The 20,404-nt window shown below is 34.7% G+C and overlaps 1 protein-coding gene across 1 annotated transcript in view; it reads left to right on the forward strand.

Moving 5' to 3' along the window:
- The window catches only part of galnt9 (polypeptide N-acetylgalactosaminyltransferase 9), a 92,575-nt gene that overhangs the window by 6,051 nt on the left and 66,120 nt on the right, over positions 1–20,404 (forward strand). Inside the window, exons 2-3 of the mRNA XM_016511914.1 lie at positions 7,380–7,560; positions 19,851–20,017. Coding sequence (XP_016367400.1) covers positions 7,380–7,560; positions 19,851–20,017 — 348 coding nt within the window. The remainder of the gene's footprint in view (positions 1–7,379; positions 7,561–19,850; positions 20,018–20,404) is intronic.

The raw sequence follows: 20,404 nt of genomic DNA on the forward strand, positions 1-20,404 counted from the left end.
AATAGGGCATTCTAAGTCAATATACTGCAGTATTTCCTCTCACAATCAGTAGAAAATATGGTTAACACCCGGTCATGCATGAAAAAAAAAATACCGTCATGTACCGTGAAACCGGTATAATTTTGAAAAATACCGTGATATACATTTTTGGTCATACCACCCAGCACTACTTCTGAGTAGGTATTTCACTACCATCGATGCTTTATGGCCCAGCACATTTTAGTGTCTGATGCATTCACAGTGGACTCTAAGGGGACTGTCCAATCCTGCCATTCAGTCCCCTTAACCACATTTTCCTCATGAATATTTATGCTGCACTAGCATCAGTTTTGACACGCATTTTTGTATTCATTCAGCCCCTAAATCACCTCAGAAAGGAGTATCTCTTATCCCACAATTCATAGAAGGTCAGTAAGAACATTTATTTTCTTTTCAAATCGGGTTACATAATTTAAAGCAATTCTGAGTGAAGTGCAGCGGGCCTGAATGCTGTCAGAGCACTTTACGAGAAAGTAGGAGATAAACATGACTCGTAGGATCACGGCTAGATCAGGAACGGATGGCTGAAAGACCTTCACAAACACAGAGCGGATTAAACCGCATTGGTCGAGGCAGTGGCTGAAGGGGTCGTGACCTGTGTCGGTTGTTGATGTTGTTTATAGTACATTGTTCACAAACAACGTGCATGCATGGTAAAAGGTGTTTTTATAGTGTTTTGTTCAGACGGGTTTAGAAATTGTATTATAATTAAATGGATATGACCGAATGTGAAAATTTCCCCCCCCAAAAATAACAACTTTACATTATATTATATTAAATGTTACAGTGTTTTTTTTTTATATTGTTGAAAACCATATATAATTAACGTAATATATTATTGTTTTAATATAATTTTTTATAGATTTGTTTATAATACATTCTCTTTGACAGCTATGAGATTACATGGAGAGAAAAATGTTCTGATGTTTCCCAGTTCCCAGATTTAAACTTAAACTTAAACTGCCGACTTAGTTAAGTCTTGTGAGCTATAAAACAGTAACCTCGAAGTTCCTCTGGGCTTGGATCTGTATCTTGGCTTTCAGCACGGTAATAGCTTATCATGAGTGAAGTATTCATGTTTCTGAACTGCCTAAGTACACATGCACAGAATGCGCTTCTAAAAGAAAGTGAGCTATCTGAATTGCAGCTATCTGTCAAGAAATTCAAAGCTTTTGCACAAAGTAGCTAACAGGATGTGTTCATAAGCCATTTCTCAAAGACAGACTGCTGAGCAGCCTGTTAAAATAATGAGTCTGGAAAGCCCAGTCCATTACTGTAAGAGAGAGAATGTAAGAGTAAGAGAGTTACTCTATCCCTCTAATCAGAGATCATGAATTTTAGACACACATCCTTCACTTTTTCAGAACAAAAGGTGTCCTATATTTTTAGCAGACAAAGTACAAATTTTGAGACCTAACTATACATTATTTTTTTACTTTGTTAATATGAGCAAATGTGTTTTTATTGACTGCATGAAGCAGAAAGGAATGGAGCAAAATTACAATTCCAGTGCTGATGTATAACAGAAAGTTGGGTCAGTGCATTTTTTTCATCTGATGCATGAATGACAGGGAAAGAACTGTTATTCAAAACAATAATAATGATCATTCCCATTTTCTTTCTTTTTATTAAAACCGTGTATTTTGAATTACTTGTCTTGCCATTGCTATAGAACATTTTCAGTCAGCCATGTTGAATTAATATTTTCATCAAAAGCAAAATTTCATATAAAGAAGGAAGTCATATAGAATCATGTGAAATGTAAAAGGTCATCATCAAAGGTGAGTTGAATGAATGATGATGCATCAGAGAGTTACAATATCTCTTAGGATTTAGTTTACGTCGCAGCCAGACAAAACCATGATTTAAACATGACATAAATTTGTATATTTCTAAGGGCAGACCAAATTATCATTTTTTTACTCCATTTTTTCCACATAAGAAGTCTGTAAATTTTATATATGTCCTAAAATAAATAAGTATACATTTTATTTTATTATTTTAGATTATTATTATTTTTTTTATACTATTTTATTTCTCTTAGGAATAGTATGCAGATTACCTTAAAGCTAACAGATATTTTAATATTATATCATGGGATCTTTAAGAGGTGTTCACTTTGAATTGTGATTGTGTGCAGATCTGCGACATCATTAAACAATGTTACTTGGTTGTTGCTTTTTTTAGTGACCTGCATTTCATAAATTGATGTATTTATGTCAATCTTCATGTAGAGCAGTGCTAATGTTTTAGAAGCAGCTGCTGATTAGTTTCTAGACTTCATGTTTATCTTATTACTGGGGATTTGTAAACTAGAAGCTTCCAAATCACCAGTCTCTATCATGCTCTTTTCGTTTGGAGGTTGAAATAATGGCAAGAGTACTGTAGATTTTCTTTTTAAGGGAAGAAAACAGAGTAATTGCTCATCCACAAACAGAGCCTGTTTCCTTTGGTCTTTGTAACTTAATTTCTACGGCTCACTGTAATCACTGCTGTCTCTTTACAGCCTTCAAAGCGTATTATTATCAGCGATCACATGCATGCACACGCACATTTACATAGACGGAGATTAAGTAGCGACTTTGAGCTGAACAGCAGGGGGAAAAAATCTCCTTTGCCAAATTTATTAGCAGCCACTAAAATAATTTGAGGAAGTCAGTTAACTAGTTAGTTTGGAGGTTGCAAATCCCTAAATCTACTTTCATACACTCTTACAAATAAAGGTTCCAAAAGTTTTTTGTTTGCCCAAAGAACCTTTTTTTGGTTGCCCAAAGAACGTTTCTTTAAAATAAACAAAAATTTTTTTTGAAGAACATTTAAATCATCTAAATAACCATTTTCTACTATAAAGAACATTTTGTGCATGGAATGGTTCTATGGATGGTAAAGGTTCTCCATGGAATCATCTATGCCAGCGGTGGCGAGCTCTGGTCCTGAGAGCCGCAGCCCTGCAGAGTACAGCTCCAACCCTAATTAAAACTCGCCTGCCTGTAGCTTTCTAGTAACCCTTCAGACCTTGATTAGCTTGTTCATGTGTGTTTGATTAGGGTTGAAGCAAAACTCTGCAGGGCTGCGGCTCTCCAGGACCGACGTTCGCCACCCCTGATCTATGCCAATAAAGATACTTTTGTTTTTAAGATTGTAGAGGCATTTGTTAAATTGCCAGCCCTGCTTAAACCAGCTGTTTTTTTTTTTTTTTTGTCTTAGTTGGTTTAAGATGGTTTAGATGGTCTCCCAGCCTGGATAAATTGGTGTTCAGAGGTCTAGATCAGGGGTGTCCACTGTGCTGCAGAGTTTAAGCTGTGTTCACGTCATATCGTAATTATATTATAATTGCAAGATAATAACACTCAGAGTCAGACTTGGAATTATGCATCTATGTGGCAACACTATCAATGCCAAAGCATTCACATACACATGAAACTTGTAATTATAACTTACAGATGATTTGGACCATGTGACCGCTGAACCACCTGACTGCTGCAGATTCATTTCGGTGCTTCTTAGGCAATGAGGGTACCATAGAAACGCAGAATTCTGAGTCTGAGGACTTGGACAGCTCCAACTAGAACTTAGGTTAGAAATTACGGTAATTATGACATGGCGTGAACCCCAGTTAAACCCACCTGTACCAGAGTTTAGCTCCAGCTCGAATGCACTTGCCAGGAAGTTTGTAGTTGTGGCTTAATTTCGTAGTCTGCGTCCTCTGGAGGTTGCATTATACTCGCCGTGTACGTCATCGAGGATGTCTCATTTTAGAAAAGTAGCCAATATAAAATGTGCTGTTATTTCATTTGAGGCATAAATTACTGTCATTTAGTATTAATTCTGTTAACAAAAACTATGATGAAAAATGTATGTTGATGAGCTTTTTTCCTATGATTAAAACGAGACAATGATGAGACAAAAATTAGGTCGATGGACGATAACTGTGACTATATTAACATGCAATATCGTTGACGATAAAAGACGAGACTAAAATGTATTTAAAAAAATAAAAATCTCTTTTTATTTTCGTCAAAAAAAAAGGAGACAAAATATTATTGTGGACTGCTGTACTTACCTCTACTATGCCAGCTTTTTTGTGTGCGGTTGCCAGATATCAAGAGTTCAAATCCTCAAATCAGAGCTTCTCTGTTTAAAGGATTCATTTTCTGCCCAGTGTTTTTTGCCCACATGCTCGCTCTTCATTATGAAAGCGCCGACAATGATCTGAAAACAAAGACAAACAAGTAAGCTGAAGTTTAGCGATCTCCATGTCAGATATTCAGCCAGTCTGTGTTCTGTCATGAGATCTCGACTATATTGTTTGCGATTGTGGTTGCTGAATAAATACACTTACTCAACCGCTGTTGTTTTAATAGAGAAACATTATTGCAATTTGGAATCATTGGAATTAGGCTTCTATTAGGAATTTCGCTCGTAATATTTTTTGTTTGATTTACCAGTTTTCATAATATATACAGAGAGAGTGCATAAGTCTTTGATATTAATTAAAAAATGCAACCTCCAAAGGACGCGCCCTTCGAAATGAGACACAACAACCACAAACTTACATGCAAGCTGGTTGGAGTTAAACTCTGCAGAACATCAGCCCATCAGAAGCATGACTGGACATCTTTGGTTTAGAAAACCCAGCCAAGTTGGTTTTCAGCTGGCTTAGTTGGTTGGCCAGCACTTGACAATTGGCCAAAACCCTCTAAACCAGCTTAAGACTGTTTTGTTTTTTTGTTATATCATGAGATTGTTGGAGAAAATGTTATTTGATAACTTTTCGAACTGTATGTTCATGAAAATATGATGTTGCTCCTCAACATTTTGTGTTGTATTAGCAGAATGCTGCATTAAGTCAGTGTGATATGCAGTTTCTCTCTGCCATAGACAGCTGGCTCTTAGGGATTAGTGTCAAAATGCCAGGCCTCTATGTAATAGAATTCTCTCAAAACAGCCAACAGAGGCAGCCTTCGAGACAATGGCAATAACAATGACAGTGAAAGAGACACAAACCCTCACAGAGAGACATTACCATTTCAGCTCCAGCTTGCGAGAAAACCTCATGATCCAAGAACTCAGCCTCCAAGACAAGTCAACACTGTGGGAGGTCCCGACTGCCAGGAGGAAAGGTGCTTTATGTAGATCAGCTGGGACGGAGCCGTTTGTGGTGCAAGTCTGGTTTATAGGGTTGATGGTGGAATAGGCTTTAAAGGAACACTCCACTATTTTTGAAAATAGGCTAATTTTCCAACTCTCCTAGAGTTAAACAGTTGAGTTTTACCGTTTTCGAATCCATTCAGCCGATCTCCGGGTCTGGTAAAAAATCGCAACTTTTAATTTTCAGTCAGTCTTAGTACACGATGTAACTACAGAAGAGTCAAGTTTTAAATAGGAAAAACATAGAAACTCTTTGGTCATTTTTGAGCGAGATGCTAACGGTCTAATCAGATTCAATGATCTATGCTAAGCTACAGCTAAAAGTGCTACCACCAGACCCGGAGATCGGCTGAATGGATTCGAAAACGGTAAAACTCAACTGTTTAACTCTAGGAGAGTTGGAAAATTAGCCTATTTTCAAAAATAGTGGAGTGTTCCTTTAATGCTGCACCAACTGCTGTTTGTGGAACCGACCAGTTTAGATTTCAAGACACAATTTCTACGTTCGGTTGCAAAGCATGGTTACCCCGCAGAGCAGTACTATCCAAGCAGACCTTCTCAACATATACATTCTAATGATGTTTGTGAAAGGATAACCTCACGATCAAAGAAGCTCTTTGCCTGGTGGACTGGATTTCAACTGTGTGGTCTTGAGAAACATGGACATCCGGAGTCATGATGAGAGAGCTTCATGAAATATAATTTCCTGAGCGCAATAAAAATGAAATGTTTTAGTATAATTATAAACTATGATTACTATATTTTTCAACATTTATATTTAACTCATTTTGAATATTTATAGTAATAAAGTAATTTTAGTACTTAAACTTATTTGCTTGCCAAGAAAACGTTTCTAATTTTCATCTAGTTTTTTTTATCTAATGTTATTTGTAATAAAACAGCATTTTTGTAATATGTTATGTGACAAAAATTACTTTTAATAGTTTTGATTGCTACTAAAACTTTTCTGAATACTTCACTGATTACGTAATGTATTTTTAAATTAATTTTATGCATTATTTTGGGTAGTTCTAAACTGCATTTACTGTATGTATTATATACGCACTCTCTTGAGAATACATTTATTGCATATTGCTTTTAAAATATGACAACAAAAGCATAATGATAAGACTAAGATGTTATTATATAAATGTCTAATAATAATATTGATTAGCTAAAAAATATCGGCCAAGTATTAGATAACTAGGCTGGTTGCCAAGCTGAGTAGCAACATTAATATAGAATGTACAGTCGTATACATGCTTTGCTTGGCATCTTCAAACATGCCACATTTGAACTATTATTAAATCATTTTTTAATGCAGGTTGATATTCTGAAGTGCAGTTGCACAGTTTAGGAAAAGAGCAAGTAAAATATAATCAACTACAAGGTATTTCTGTCTTTTAATGCAGAATCATCTTAGAAACATGTGATAAAAGCTTTTGTAATTCAAGGCTTTAAAATGAACATCCTTGGATCATGCACTTATTTCAGAAACGTGATAGAAATGTTATGTAGTCATTAATAATGCAGTGAAACACATCATTTTGCTCTTTTAAATGTCAAAATGAAACGGCATCTCTAACAAGTCTGTTACACTTGTTTCATCTCTTTTAAAGAGCACAGCAAAGGCTTGAATCCTGGCTTTCAAATAACGTGTCAATTATTCCGACCAAAAACTTCAGCAGTTCACGAATATTGAACGGAAAGACTAATGATTGTAATTAAGAACAACCGTATGGCGCTCACTATCGGATATAGTGGATTTATTCTTTTTTGTCATATTCTTTGGGTGTCAAACTGCACAGCATTTGATGTGCCGGAAACAACCCCCGCATCAGTCCCATTCTAATTAGCATAGAGCCAGAGAACAGATTAGACGTTTTAGGTGTATTTCCAAAGGGAAAGAAGTCTAACTCTGTACTGACAACCCTTTAAACACAGTTCACTTGCTTTCCACCTTTTCCCCCCGGGAGGTCTGTATGAAAGAGGTGACAAAAGGCGAAGGTGGTGTCTTGGTGTCCAACATCCAATTATCGCTCTGTAATCTTGTTCAGCAGTTTTGATTTGCGTGTCACCGGTGGGTTCTCCCACATGAACCCAGTTTCGCTTCACCGTTCTTATGGGATATCCTGACCTTTGTCATGTTAACCGAAGTCAAACCTGTTTTTCCCCACATTGCTTGGCAGGTCTATCCAAGCCCATGGGTCTGGTGGAGGGTCCTGGAGGTCTGGGAGAGGGCGGTGCAGCTGCCACGTTGGGGGAGGACAGCCGAGAGAGCGAAGGAAGGTACGAGGAGTACGGCTACAACGCCCAGCTGAGCGACCGCATCTCCTTGGACAGGAACATTCCGGACTACAGGCCCAAAAAGTGAGTGTGCTGCAGTGACTTTAAACACAGAACATGCCCTTGGAGGTTGAGATAAGAATAGACGTTGAGCCGCAGTGTGCGAAGGCATTTGTTCTAGTCTGTCTCACACTCCTATTTAAAAAAAGCTTCAATTTAACTTCTGTCTGATGCATTTGGTTTCTGCCAGTCTTATCTTTATATCATCATATCATATCATATCATATCATATATCATATTATATTATTGCATCCATGAACATATGCAGTTTAATTTTTGTTAAAGTTTTAGTAATTTTGTTGTATGTTATCATTATTTTTATTAAGTTGATGTGCTTTTTAATGTTTATATAGTGTTTAGTAATTATTATTTCAGTTTTAATTTGAGTTATACATAAAGTTAGGTTGATGTTTTTATTTCTGCCTGATGCATTTGGCTTTTGCCAGTGTTCTATTCTATTCTATTCTATTCTATTCTAGTTTTAATTAAAATTTTTGTTAAAGTTTTAGTAATTTTAAGTTTTTGCCATTTTTATTAAGTTTTGTTTTTATGTTTATATAATTTATTTTTATATAAATATGTTTATGTTTATGTAAAAATATGTTTTTGGTTATATGATTATTATTTATTATTCTATTTTTTATATTCTTTTAATTTCAGTTTCAGTTTTATGCATCAAGTTAGACTAAATGTTAATATTGTATTTTATGTAAACAATTTAAATGTTTTATATTATTTTAGTAACCCCCCCTTTTTTAATTTCAAGTAACAATTTTTAAATGCCTTTTGTTTTAGTTAAATATCAGAACCCTGTGTTCTACAATGAAAGTTAAACTTTCATTTTATGGATAAAAAACAGCGTCTTTTACCATGTTCAACAGAAAAAAGAAACATATAGAACAAAATAAGTGTACATCATGACTGAAGTTTCATTTTGGGGTGAACAATTAGGAAAATGTTCACAAGATATTTGAAAACATTCACTCTGTTCTTTGATATATTTCCTATATCTGGAGGAAAAAGAACATTTGGGGTGGTACGCAACAAGCTGCGACCTTATTTGCTACTTTGATTTGTCCTGCCATAAATGTCATGGTCCTTTAAAACCAACTACACTGCAGGGTTGATTTTCAGATGGCGGTATACAAAGGAAAGGGGTTTATAAATAGCCCAGTGGCTGAATCACTTCCCACATTTTAGCATTACAATGCCCTTCAGGAGAGAATCACATTAATAGAGTCAATAGCTAGCAGTGAAAAAGCATTGTGTTTTGAAAATATTACTATGTGGAATAGTATCCCGGCCCACTAGGATAGTGTTAATGGTAGGAATGTGAATAATGCAACAACAGTGCAGGGGCATTTTATATGGGGGGAAACAACCTTAGAAACAGCACTGGAATATTAATGGTCATTCATAAGAAGTTATTCTTATTAATTGTTAATAAGATTATAATAATAATGAATAATTGTTAATTCTTATTAACTGGTAATATTTAGAACATAACCCAAAGCACAGATCCAGTGATTGAGACGAGATAACCTTATCCAGCTTTTCTTTTGAAACTTAGTGTGGTTTGTTGTGGTTAATGGTGGTCAGCTACCAAAAAACTAAAGCTAAAATGTGAAATTTTGAAAATATCCTGGACAAAACTTGCTTTTTTTCACACTGATGGGTCTAATTTTAGGCCATTGCAGATGATGGAGGTTGTCTTGCAGTTGCTATTCTGAAGCCTCTTGAAGTTGTTGTGATTCAAACTGTGTGTAAATCACGATTCATTGTGTGCATTCGTCTTGGCAGTAATGCTTCCGCTTGCATCCCTGATAAACACAATCATTCACGCTCCTGTACACAAACATGTGTTATCTAAGATATCTCTGTGTAACTTGCATAATCCAAGGCATCACAAATCTGACCCTCATGCTGCATGAGGGGAAGGTCCTGTTATACGCCTATTATATGGAAACATAATTGCAATGATTTCTTTAACACGTAGGTAGAACAGGGTAGAATCATGGTAAATCATTCATAGACTCCTTGTTTGGTAAGAAACATGAAAAATTAAACTGAACATGTCTGCTCACAGTCCTCAGTGTCACAGTTTTGCATTTAACACTGTAAAATGTGTTTGCCTCATCTCTTGTGCAGTGCTAAAATACATATACACTACCGATTGAAAGTTGGTAGGATTTTTTCAATGTTTTATCTCTTATGCTTAAGGCTGCATTTATTTGATCAAAAATACAGTAAAAACTGTAATGTTGTGAAATATTATTACATTTAACTGTTTAATGTTTTAATCTTTTTAAATGTAATTTATTTCTGTGATGCAAAGCTGAATTTTCAGCATCATTATACTGCAGTCTTCAGTGTCACATGATCTTCAGAAATCATTCTAATATGCTGATTTGCTGCTCAAGAAACATTTCTGATTATTTTTCATGTTGAGAACTCTTTAATATACCTATTTTCTTTTTAAATATGTTTTAAAATGTAATTTATTCATGTGATGCCAAAGCTGAATTTTTAGCAGTGATGCTGAATATTTTTTGTGGATTTTTTGTTGTTGTTGTTGTTGTTGTTGTTTCTGGATTTGTTGATGAATAGAAAGTTCACAGAATTTTTTGAAATGGAAATCGTTTGTAACATTATAAATGTCTTTACTGTCACTTTTGATCAATTTAATGCTTCCTTTCTGAATCAAAGTACTTACTGTCCACAAAAAGATCAGAAAAGGGGAAATTCATTTTTCTTTATTGGTGAATTCTACATATTTCCAAAGAAGTCTCTTCTGCTCATCAAGGCTGCATTTATTTGATCAAAAATACAGTAAAAACTGTAATGTTGTGAAATATTATTACATTTAACTGTTTAATGTTTTAATCTTTTTAAATGTAATTTATTTCTGTGATGCAAAGCTGAATTTTCAGCATCATTATACTGCAGTCTTCAGTGTCACATGATCTTCAGAAATCATTCTAATATGCTGATTTGCTGCTCAAGAAACATTTCTGATTATTTTTCATGTTGAGAACTCTTTAATATACCTATTTTCTTTTTAAATATGTTTTAAAATGTAATTTATTCATGTGATGCCAAAGCTGAATTTTTAGCAGTGATGCTGAATATTTTTTGTGGATTTTTTGTTGTTGTTGTTGTTGTTGTTGTTTCTGGATTTGTTGATGAATAGAAAGTTCACAGAATTTTTTGAAATGGAAATCGTTTGTAACATTATAAATGTCTTTACTGTCACTTTTGATCAATTTAATGCTTCCTTTCTGAATCAAAGTACTTACTGTCCACAAAAAGATCAGAAAAGGGGAAATTCATTTTTCTTTATTGGTGAATTCTACATATTTCCTGAACAGGAGGCAACAATGTCTAACATGAAACTATGAATTGCTTACAAAATAAGAATTTATTCTTTTAGATGTTACTGCACCATAACAAATGATAGTAGATATTTTGAATTGTTAGTATAAATGATCTGCACCAGATGAAGAACCGTTGATTTGAAACAATACCTCGCTTGGGAGCATTGAAAGTGTGGCTGTTTGTTTCCAAAAGTGGACATTCATTCTCATTAAATGTGTGACCAGATCCTTCTTACTAGGCTTTTCCATAATAGTGGAAATCTGTTCTTCACTACTTCATTTAGTATCTTATCTGACCTAGGAGCAAACCGAAAATGTGGTAAGTACACTATACCATTCACAACTTTGTAGACAGTAAGATTTGTAATGGTTTTAATCAGCAAGGATCCAATAAATTGGTCAAAAGTGACAGCAAAGGCGTTTTAAAAAATATGTCTATTTCAAATAAATGCTGTTCTTTTGAACTTTCTACTCACCAAAGAATCCTGAAAAAGGTATTTCCATAAAAATATTCAGCAGCATTAATAATACGAATAAGCATATGTGACCCTGGAGCACAAAACCAGTCATAAGGATCATTTTTTTTAAAATTGAGTTATTGGTGAATTCTACATATTTCCTGAACAGGAGGCAACAATGTCTAACATGAAACTATGAATTGCTTACAAAATAAGAATTTATTCTTTTAGATGTTACTGCACCATAACAAATGATAGTAGATATTTTGAATTGTTAGTATAAATGATCTGCACCAGATGAAGAACCGTTGATTTGAAACAATACCTCGCTTGGGAGCATTGAAATTGTGGCTGTTTGTTTCCAAAAGTGGACATTCATTCTCATTAAATGTGTGACCAGATCCTTCTTACTAGGTGGCTTTTCCATAATAGTGGAAATCTGTTCTTCACTACTTCATCTTCTTAGCAATGCATATTATAAATACAAAATGTAAGTTTTGATATATTTACGGTACAAAATTTACAAAATATCTTCATGTAACTTGATCTTTACTTAATATCCTAATGATTTTTGGCATAAAAGTCGATAATTTTGACCCATACAATGTATTTTTGGCTATTGCTACAAATATACCCCAGCGACTTAAGACTGATTTTGTGCTCCAGGGTCACATATTAGAATGATTTCTGAAGGGTCATGTGACACTGAAGACTGGAGTAATGATGCTGAGAATTCAGCTTTGCGTCACAGGAATGAATTACATTTTAAAGTATATTAAAATAGAAAACAGATGTTTAAATTTGTAATAATATTTTACAATACTACTGTTTTTACTGTATTTTTAATCAAATAAATTCTAATAAAAAGTATTATATTTAAAATCCATTTATTTCATACTAAGTACAGTTCAGATCTATTAACATATTTACTGACATATCACTCAAGACTTTACTGATATAAAAACTATAATTAAACTTTGTTTGGAGTAAAGGGGTCCTATTATGCTCTTTTACAAAGTCTTGATTTTGTTTTGGGGGTGTACTAGAACATGCTCTCATGCTTGGTGATTCGAAAAACGTATTATTTTTCACATAATTTACATTATTACAATATCTTTCTCCCCAGGCTGGCACAAACGGCTCGATTAGTTCCGGGTTTGATGAAGAAGCTGCAAGTTCCGTCTGCTCCGGTATAGTTAAAGATGGCGTCAATATTGCCATATCAATTTGAGCCGGATTCAGACCCCGAGAATATTGAGCAAGAGGATCGCGCAGAACCTTTGCACGCACAGATATTGCAAGACACATTAGAGTGGTAACGTTATTGTTGTTGTTTTTGGCTAAATCACGTTTTAGATGTCAGCAACCACTTCTGACGCTGATGCCCTGCAAACAGTTGTTGATGTGTTTCTTGGCTAATTGAGGAGTCATTCACCAAAGGTCTTTGGGTCTTTTTCTCCAAAGGTGCATTGATGGCCGTTTCTCTTTAATGCATGTTTAATTGCAGATCTCCGGGATACTTGCTTCTTCACTCTCTCTGGTCGAAGGCCTAATTGATGTGCTTTCTCAAACAAAGGCAGCATATTTCTATGCAGCCACAAGAAAAGTAGTCTCTTAAAAAGGTCAAGCTGAGCTTAGCTCAAAGTAATTGACGCAAATTAATTTACCACCAAGCGAAGAAAACAAATCGATATAACTACATCAAGGAGCCATTTTATTATTGACTCAGGAAAGGATGGAGGAGGAAACTGTATGCAAGGAGATTGAACATTCACAAGTGAATGAAATGAATTGGCATTAGGAAAGTGTTTACATTTCGAGTCGACATACTGTATATAAAAGAATAGATGGATTGTTTTTTGTGAGCCTTTATTTAGTGGGAATGAGATCAAAAGGGTGTTGAGATCTATCAACACTCCTTCTTGTAGCGATGAGATGTTTTCATTGAAAACATGGTGTAGTGACAAGCCAAGTTATGATTTTTTTAGCAGAGGTATATATGATCGCAATCAGCAAGTTGCTTCTAGACTGAAACCAGAATGCAGAGGCAGTGTTAGAGGTTAATGTGAAGTCTTATAGAGAGAAATGATTCAGGGAGAGGCGGAGAGAGAAGAGCGAGAGAGAGATAGGAATACATCTTAATCTGAGTGTCTGTTTCTGTCAAGCTTTGTTCCAGGTTAAATTATGATAACTGGACAGCCAGATTTGGCTCTATTTCACACGGATGAGACCATCTCTCATCCTGCTACAGCCTGTAGCTGCCTGCCCCTGTCCAGCCGTACAAATTCAGATTTGAGCAATGGCCTAGATTGCAGGTAGTAACTAGAGCAATATAAGTGTAAAATTACTTATGGTCGTGAAGCTAAATGAATAGCCGGCACACACTGTGTGCATGGGAAAAGCATCTCTGACATGTGCTTACAGATTCTTTTGATTTGATAAGTCAACTGTAAATTAATATGAATATTACATTAATAGTTGTTAGAGGACATAAAATAATAATTTTGTATCGTAGTGGAAATGATTTTATGGAAAAGTACTTACAGAAGTCTCTTATGCTCTGGACTGGATTTATTTAATCAAAAAATACAGTAAGATTGAATGAATAAATGGCATTTATATAGTGCTTTACTATGTACTACTGTACACCCAAAGCGCTTACAATCATATGAGATGGTCTCTCAGACCACATTTAATATGAAATTTTACTATAAAAAAAAAAACTGTGTTCTATTTGAATAGATTTTAAAATGAAATGTATTCCTTTGATGGCAAAGCAGCCATTACTCCAGTTTTTAGTGTCACATAATCCTACAGAAATCATTCTAATATGCTGATTTATATCTATGTGTTGTATGTGTAAAATAATGTAATATTATATGCTTGATACATTTTTACAATTTTTAATATTGTGTAATTTTTTGTTAATGTGAAAATGTGTAATCAAAAATAGAAAAAATTAAGAAATCACCTTAGTGAAAAAATAAATATACTAAAATCTATTTGAAATGGATTTATTTCATGCTAAGTATACTACAAATACATTTTCATATTTAAAGTACTTAATACAAAATACCCTGCATTTGTACTTTTGGTATGTTAAACTGGTATCCGCTAAATTTGAACAGTTAATTTTGTGCTTAATGCACTTAATTATGCACAAGTAGTGCAACTAAAGATATACTGAAATATATTTGATTGTGCTGAAGTGGAACTATTGCAAGTATACTTCAGGTACACTTTAAATATAAAGACCGATAGTATTCAAAGATCATACAATCCTCATCAATAGTGACATTAAAACACATTTTAGGCTTAAGAAATGCACAAGTAGTACTCCAGATAAAGTTTATAATTTTTATATCAGTCTTGAGTGATATGTCAGTAAATATGTTAATAGATTTGAACTTTACTTGGTATGAAATAAATGGATTTTAAATATATTACTTCTTTTTTTTTTTTACTAGGGTAAAGCTTCTAAGGTAAAATTATCTTTTTGAATGTTTATAAATATTACTCAAACAAGTCAAATATTAAAAAGTGTTGACGTGACGTTGCATTGCTTTTTTGGCTGTTTTACCTGAATGCTCCTGTGATAACAGGTAGAAGGATTTACTTGGATTTATTTGATGTATTCATGCACATTTTGTGGAAAAATACTGCTGGTGACGTCAGCTTTGTATTCATGGTGCTTTGCATGAGCAGTTGAGGAAGAAAAAAATAAGGGATTGGAAAAACAGCAACCTGCTGGGAAGCAAAGAAAAAATGCTTTAATGGCCTGATCAATCAAACCTTCCTTATGCTGCTATGGCTGCAGAACCGCACGGTATTAGAGGACTGTTATAAATAGCTTTGAATGATATTTGCACAGCTGTCACTGTTAAAACTATCATAATATTTTGTTTTTATGCACTGGATGTTAGCCATAGCTGCATGCTTGCTTTAGCACAGTCTAGCTGACATAAGCAATACTCCATAAATATGCTTGCTTTCTTTTTTTCCCCCCATGGCCTATTGCCCACGATTTAGTCCTAGATTGATCAATTGGATATATTTAGACTTTTCTTTAGACTGTAGTTTGGATAAAAGTGCCTGCTAAATGAGCAAATGTAATTTAAGGTGAAGTATAATCATCACTGTTTACATCAGTTTTAGCCGTTTTAGAGGTGTATTTTTGTTTATTTTACTTAGTGCACTCATACTTTGCATGTACTTTTATAGATCAAGCTGGGATTTGAAAACGTTTTTAACACCTAATGTGCATTGTGTTTTGGTAGTGTTGCATCATTTCAGGCTGACTGTTCTTCACCTGCAGTTAAAACACTAAACATCACCATTATGACTCACAAAGACTACAGTATGTGGCTCTTTCACACATGTGAGTGTGTGGGTGCAAGTGTGTACTGTACTGTGCATTCACACAGGGAAAGCTCTTGCTGCAGATTGGGTGAGGAGGGGATTTTCACTGAGGGGAATAGAGCCATTAAATATTATTGACTGGCAGCAGGGGGCTCAATGAACATTATCCATGTCCGAGAGAGGGGAAAAAGTCAGATTTTTCTGTTAGATTTTTCCTTTTTAGGCTTGATTGTCTGTATATTTTTATATAATTCAAACGTTTTTGATGGCCTCATCGGGCCTTATTCATGATGAAACCCATAAATCCATTCTTGCATGGACTGTTGCACTGAAGCTAGCATTTTATGTAAGAATGTTTTTTACATCGATTTACACTGGACTCATTCTGCTGATTAAGGTCCTTAGATGTTACCCAACTATAGAGGACAATTTATAACTGCTGTAAACAATGTTAGCCTAATAGGCATCTTGCTAACTTCTCTATTTTAGACTATGCCATTGAATTAGACTGCCTCCCATCCCTTCAACCGTATCCCTCCTCTCCAAATCTCCGTCCTTCAAAGACAATGCAGCAAACCCCAGTGCGTAGTATGACTGACAGGCAAAGGCACGACTCTAGGATTTCTGATGGGCTATAACACACCACATTCAGATCCTTTTTGCTGTTTACAGAGCCTTGGGCTAAAACAGAGACTTGTGTGATTTCTCAGGACACCTACAGTATTTCAGCGATATCTATCAGATAGGGATTTTATTCTTGTTATTCCAAAAAAGGCATTACCATATTCAGGATTCAGCATAAACAGCTAGTATTTGTGTTAGCGTGATATTGTGATTGTGTTAGACTAGGCACAATTACCTTCTCTCCTCAAATCGTTACAGAAAATAATTTATGGAGATTATAATGAAGGAAATGTCCATGCATAAATTGCCACAGTCATTATTTTAGTGGACCATTAGTCAGTCATCTGTGATCAGTAATTGTTGTTTTGCAGTATGAATGAAAAAGGTCATCATTATTGGGTAAGACTGAATGCTATCAGTGTACTGAATGCTTTACATATACAGATAGTTCTGCTAATAAATAAATAATTAAAATAAACGGTCACTCTATGATGGTTACATTTTGCAGTTAATCCGCGAATCACATGCGTGTCAAACCGTGGGGCCTGGATCAACTATGGATCCATTTAACCCTTAATATAAATATATAAAGGGATCATAAATATTTTTATGTAAGTAAATAAACATGTTATCTGTACCTATTGTATTCAAGAGTTTTTGTTTTTTTTTGCTTTGTAACAGGGCTGCAGCACCCTCTTTTTGTAAACGCAGCACATTCTTTATATGATGAAATTAATACATTTAAAATCAGTAAACCTTATGTAAGGAATTGAACTGTAATGTGTTCTTACTAAAGTGTTTTCATCCTCAAATTGGGATTAGTCTGTTTTTTTTTTCATTCTCTATGATGGTTACATTTTGCAGTTAATCCGCGAATCACATGCGTGTCCAACCGATCAACTATGGATCCATTTAACCCTTAATATAAATATATAAAGGGATCATAAATATTTTTATGTAAGTAAATAAACATGTTATCTGTATCTATTGTATTCAAGAGTTTTTGTTTTTTTTTGCTTTGTAACAGGGCTGCAGCACCCTCTTTTTGTAAACGCAGCACATTCTTTATATGATGAAATTAATACATTTAAAATCAGCAAACCTTATGTAAGGAATTGAACTGTAATGTGTTCTAACTAAAGTGTTTTCATCCTCAAATTGGGATTAGTCTGTTTTTTTTTTCATTTTTGGATCTTGATTGAAGCACACCATGCTGGGTCTGAAATCAATGGGAGATTGAGGCAAAAATGCCCATAAAATGACAAAAATGTCCTCAAAATTAAAGCTATGGGGCAAAAACTTCCCAATAATAGGTTTCTGATTTTTATATTTTCATATGTTATAGTTAAAGCATTATCACACGAGCACAATTGCCATTTTCCCTAAATATCAGCTCCATTAAAATGTGATATTGCTTTTATAGAGTAGTTCAACAAACAAGAAGTTAGTAACTTACATTTTAAACAAATAGGAGAGTCTGTTTTTGCTCCTTGAATAAAAATAGTTACAATTCTGTCACAATTGTATATACTGTAACAGGTTCATTCTCCAGCTTAAAATGATTTTTTTATGCAATATTGATGCACACATATACTTTTATTCTCGTGGTTGTATATAATTTGATTACTTATTTGTTGAGTATACCTTTTTGTGAGCAGACAACTCAATAATGTGATTGCCTAGAGAATTTTAATCTGCTAAATGCCAAACCTAGTCTCTGTAATCGTATTTTATGAAATATAACCTATTCCTGAGCCCTATAATCCTCAACCATATTAAAAGAGCTGAGAGTAAGTCCATACGGGCAGGAGCCTCATGCTGTTTTCCCAGAGCTTTGGACGGCCGAGGGAGGGATTTCACAGTGAGATGTTGATCAAGAACGTATGGTTGCCATAGTAACCAGTCAGCATTTACAATGTGCAATAAAGGCTATGTTGGCATGCCTTAATTTTCCCCACAAGAAGAGCGGTAAATCTGGGAATGAATTTAGGGTTTTAGTGGCTTGTCAGGTTTTGTGCAACACAGTAAATATGCACACATTTATTAGTGGCAAGACAACCAATCTTTAGCTTTGAGACGTCAGGTTGTATTTTAGTTGTCTTGTACTAATATAGGAACTCCTCTAGGGGTCCTAAATGCAATGAGATGCTTTATGTTTCTAATATACTGTAGCTTTGCACCAGAATTTTCATCTTATCCAGAGCATCATTCCGGCTATATTATAATACCTCTATAAAATAAAGATATTCATGCAACGCATGCAGTTGAGAGTAATCCAGAATGGTGCTTCAACAAAATCTGACTTTTCTCAGTAAGACTACAAAGGCCCATTCATAACATGGATAACATTTTTTTTAATTTATAAAAATAAAAATTGCAGCGTCCACAGCACAACTGTAATGACACAGAGGAACAATACTGTTGGAATCACTTTCATCATTTTTTTCTAGCTGATAAACAATAAAAGAATTGACAGCCAATCAGAATCCATCCTGCTTTAAAGAGCTCTAGCATTTGTGCATCCTGTGCTTATAATAAACAGAATGTCTCTGTGATCTTTGTAGTTATTGTCCTCGGTGTGAACGGGCCTTATGTCATATCATGAAATATGGTTATGACTGGAGCTTTGATGACAAGTTAGTAAACATATTCAAGTCCTGCTCACAGTGTGGAGAAAGATGATGCCTCTCCCTTTATGTGTGGCATTTTTCATTTTGGCATTTGCATTGCATTTAATTTTTAACTCTTTCTCTGCCATTGACGGAATTTTCTGGCTTTCCATGTTTTCATTGTTATATGGTAGTGTGCGCTATTACACATCTTCTGAAAGAGTACGGAAACTCTGAATCAATACACGATGAAGAAGAAGCAGAAACAAGCTAATATCATGATATCAAATATCATGATCATCAAACTTTAAACAGAATATAAATCAAAACTGCCGAACATTACCAAATTAATTGTCGACCCAGGAATCTGTATAGGGTTGATAGAAGCGATCTACTCCGTCTATGTTTTGGTCATCTGAATCCAATCTGGATGTAGTCTTTGACAAAAAAATGCTTTTCTCAGCTTTTTAGCCAAAATGTATGAAACTTGCCTATATTCATGTGTTGATAAGAAAGAATGCATTAAGCTATAAAACTGTTTTTTTTTTTTAAGCAGAGACTCTGTTCTTTCTTTTGATGTATTGCATGTTCAGATATTTCTGAAAATGATCAAAAAATGCTGGCGGTGACTGACAACTTAAAAAAAATGCTAAAGTGTTACGTGAAACAGAATATTTAAAGGTTGAGACTTTCTTTTTTTATTATTTAAACAATAAAATAGTAATATTATTTATAAATAATAATGATACAAATAAAAAAGTAGAGACATACACAATAAAAACCTGCATAATATTCCACAAACATGATTATGATCAGTTGTTATTTTCCTAAATTAAATGTTCTGACTATAAAGCTGCAAACTGATACACTGATGTCTTTTTTCTGTCCAGGTGTAAGCAGCTGACCTACTCTGATGACCTTCCCCAGATCTCTGTCGTCTTCATCTTTGTGAATGAAGCTCTGTCTGTCATCCTGCGGTCTGTACACAGCGTGGTCAACCATACCCCGGCACACCTGCTCAAAGAAATCATACTGGTGGACGACAACAGTGACAGCGGTAAGGACGCATCCCTTTATATTTCCATGAATGATTTATTGCTTTGTTTTCACTGAAACCAATACAGCTGCTTAACATTTACCGGTTTCTCTTGTTGCTCCAGACGTAAAAGCCTTTATAAAGAAAGTGTACATAAAATGAATAAACACAGCACGGCATCCTCAGATAAAGTATGACTAACCTGTTTTGGTATGCCGTAACAGTCTGTGTTTTGTCTGAGCAAACAAAAATTTTTGTTGCTTGGTTAGAGACTGCGCTTAAAGACTAACAAAAAGAGGAAAAATAAACAGCAAGAGAAAAACACCGCAAGAGTAAACCTTTAGGTGTGTACTCTTGCACAAGACAGATTGTTCATTTTTCTTTGAGACATTATTTACAGTTCCCACT

This window comes from Sinocyclocheilus rhinocerous, unplaced genomic scaffold (genome assembly GCF_001515625.1).
Source record: "Sinocyclocheilus rhinocerous isolate Xijiao unplaced genomic scaffold, SAMN03320098_v1.1 scaffold1256, whole genome shotgun sequence".
NCBI classification, from domain to species: domain Eukaryota; kingdom Metazoa; phylum Chordata; class Actinopteri; order Cypriniformes; family Cyprinidae; genus Sinocyclocheilus; species Sinocyclocheilus rhinocerous.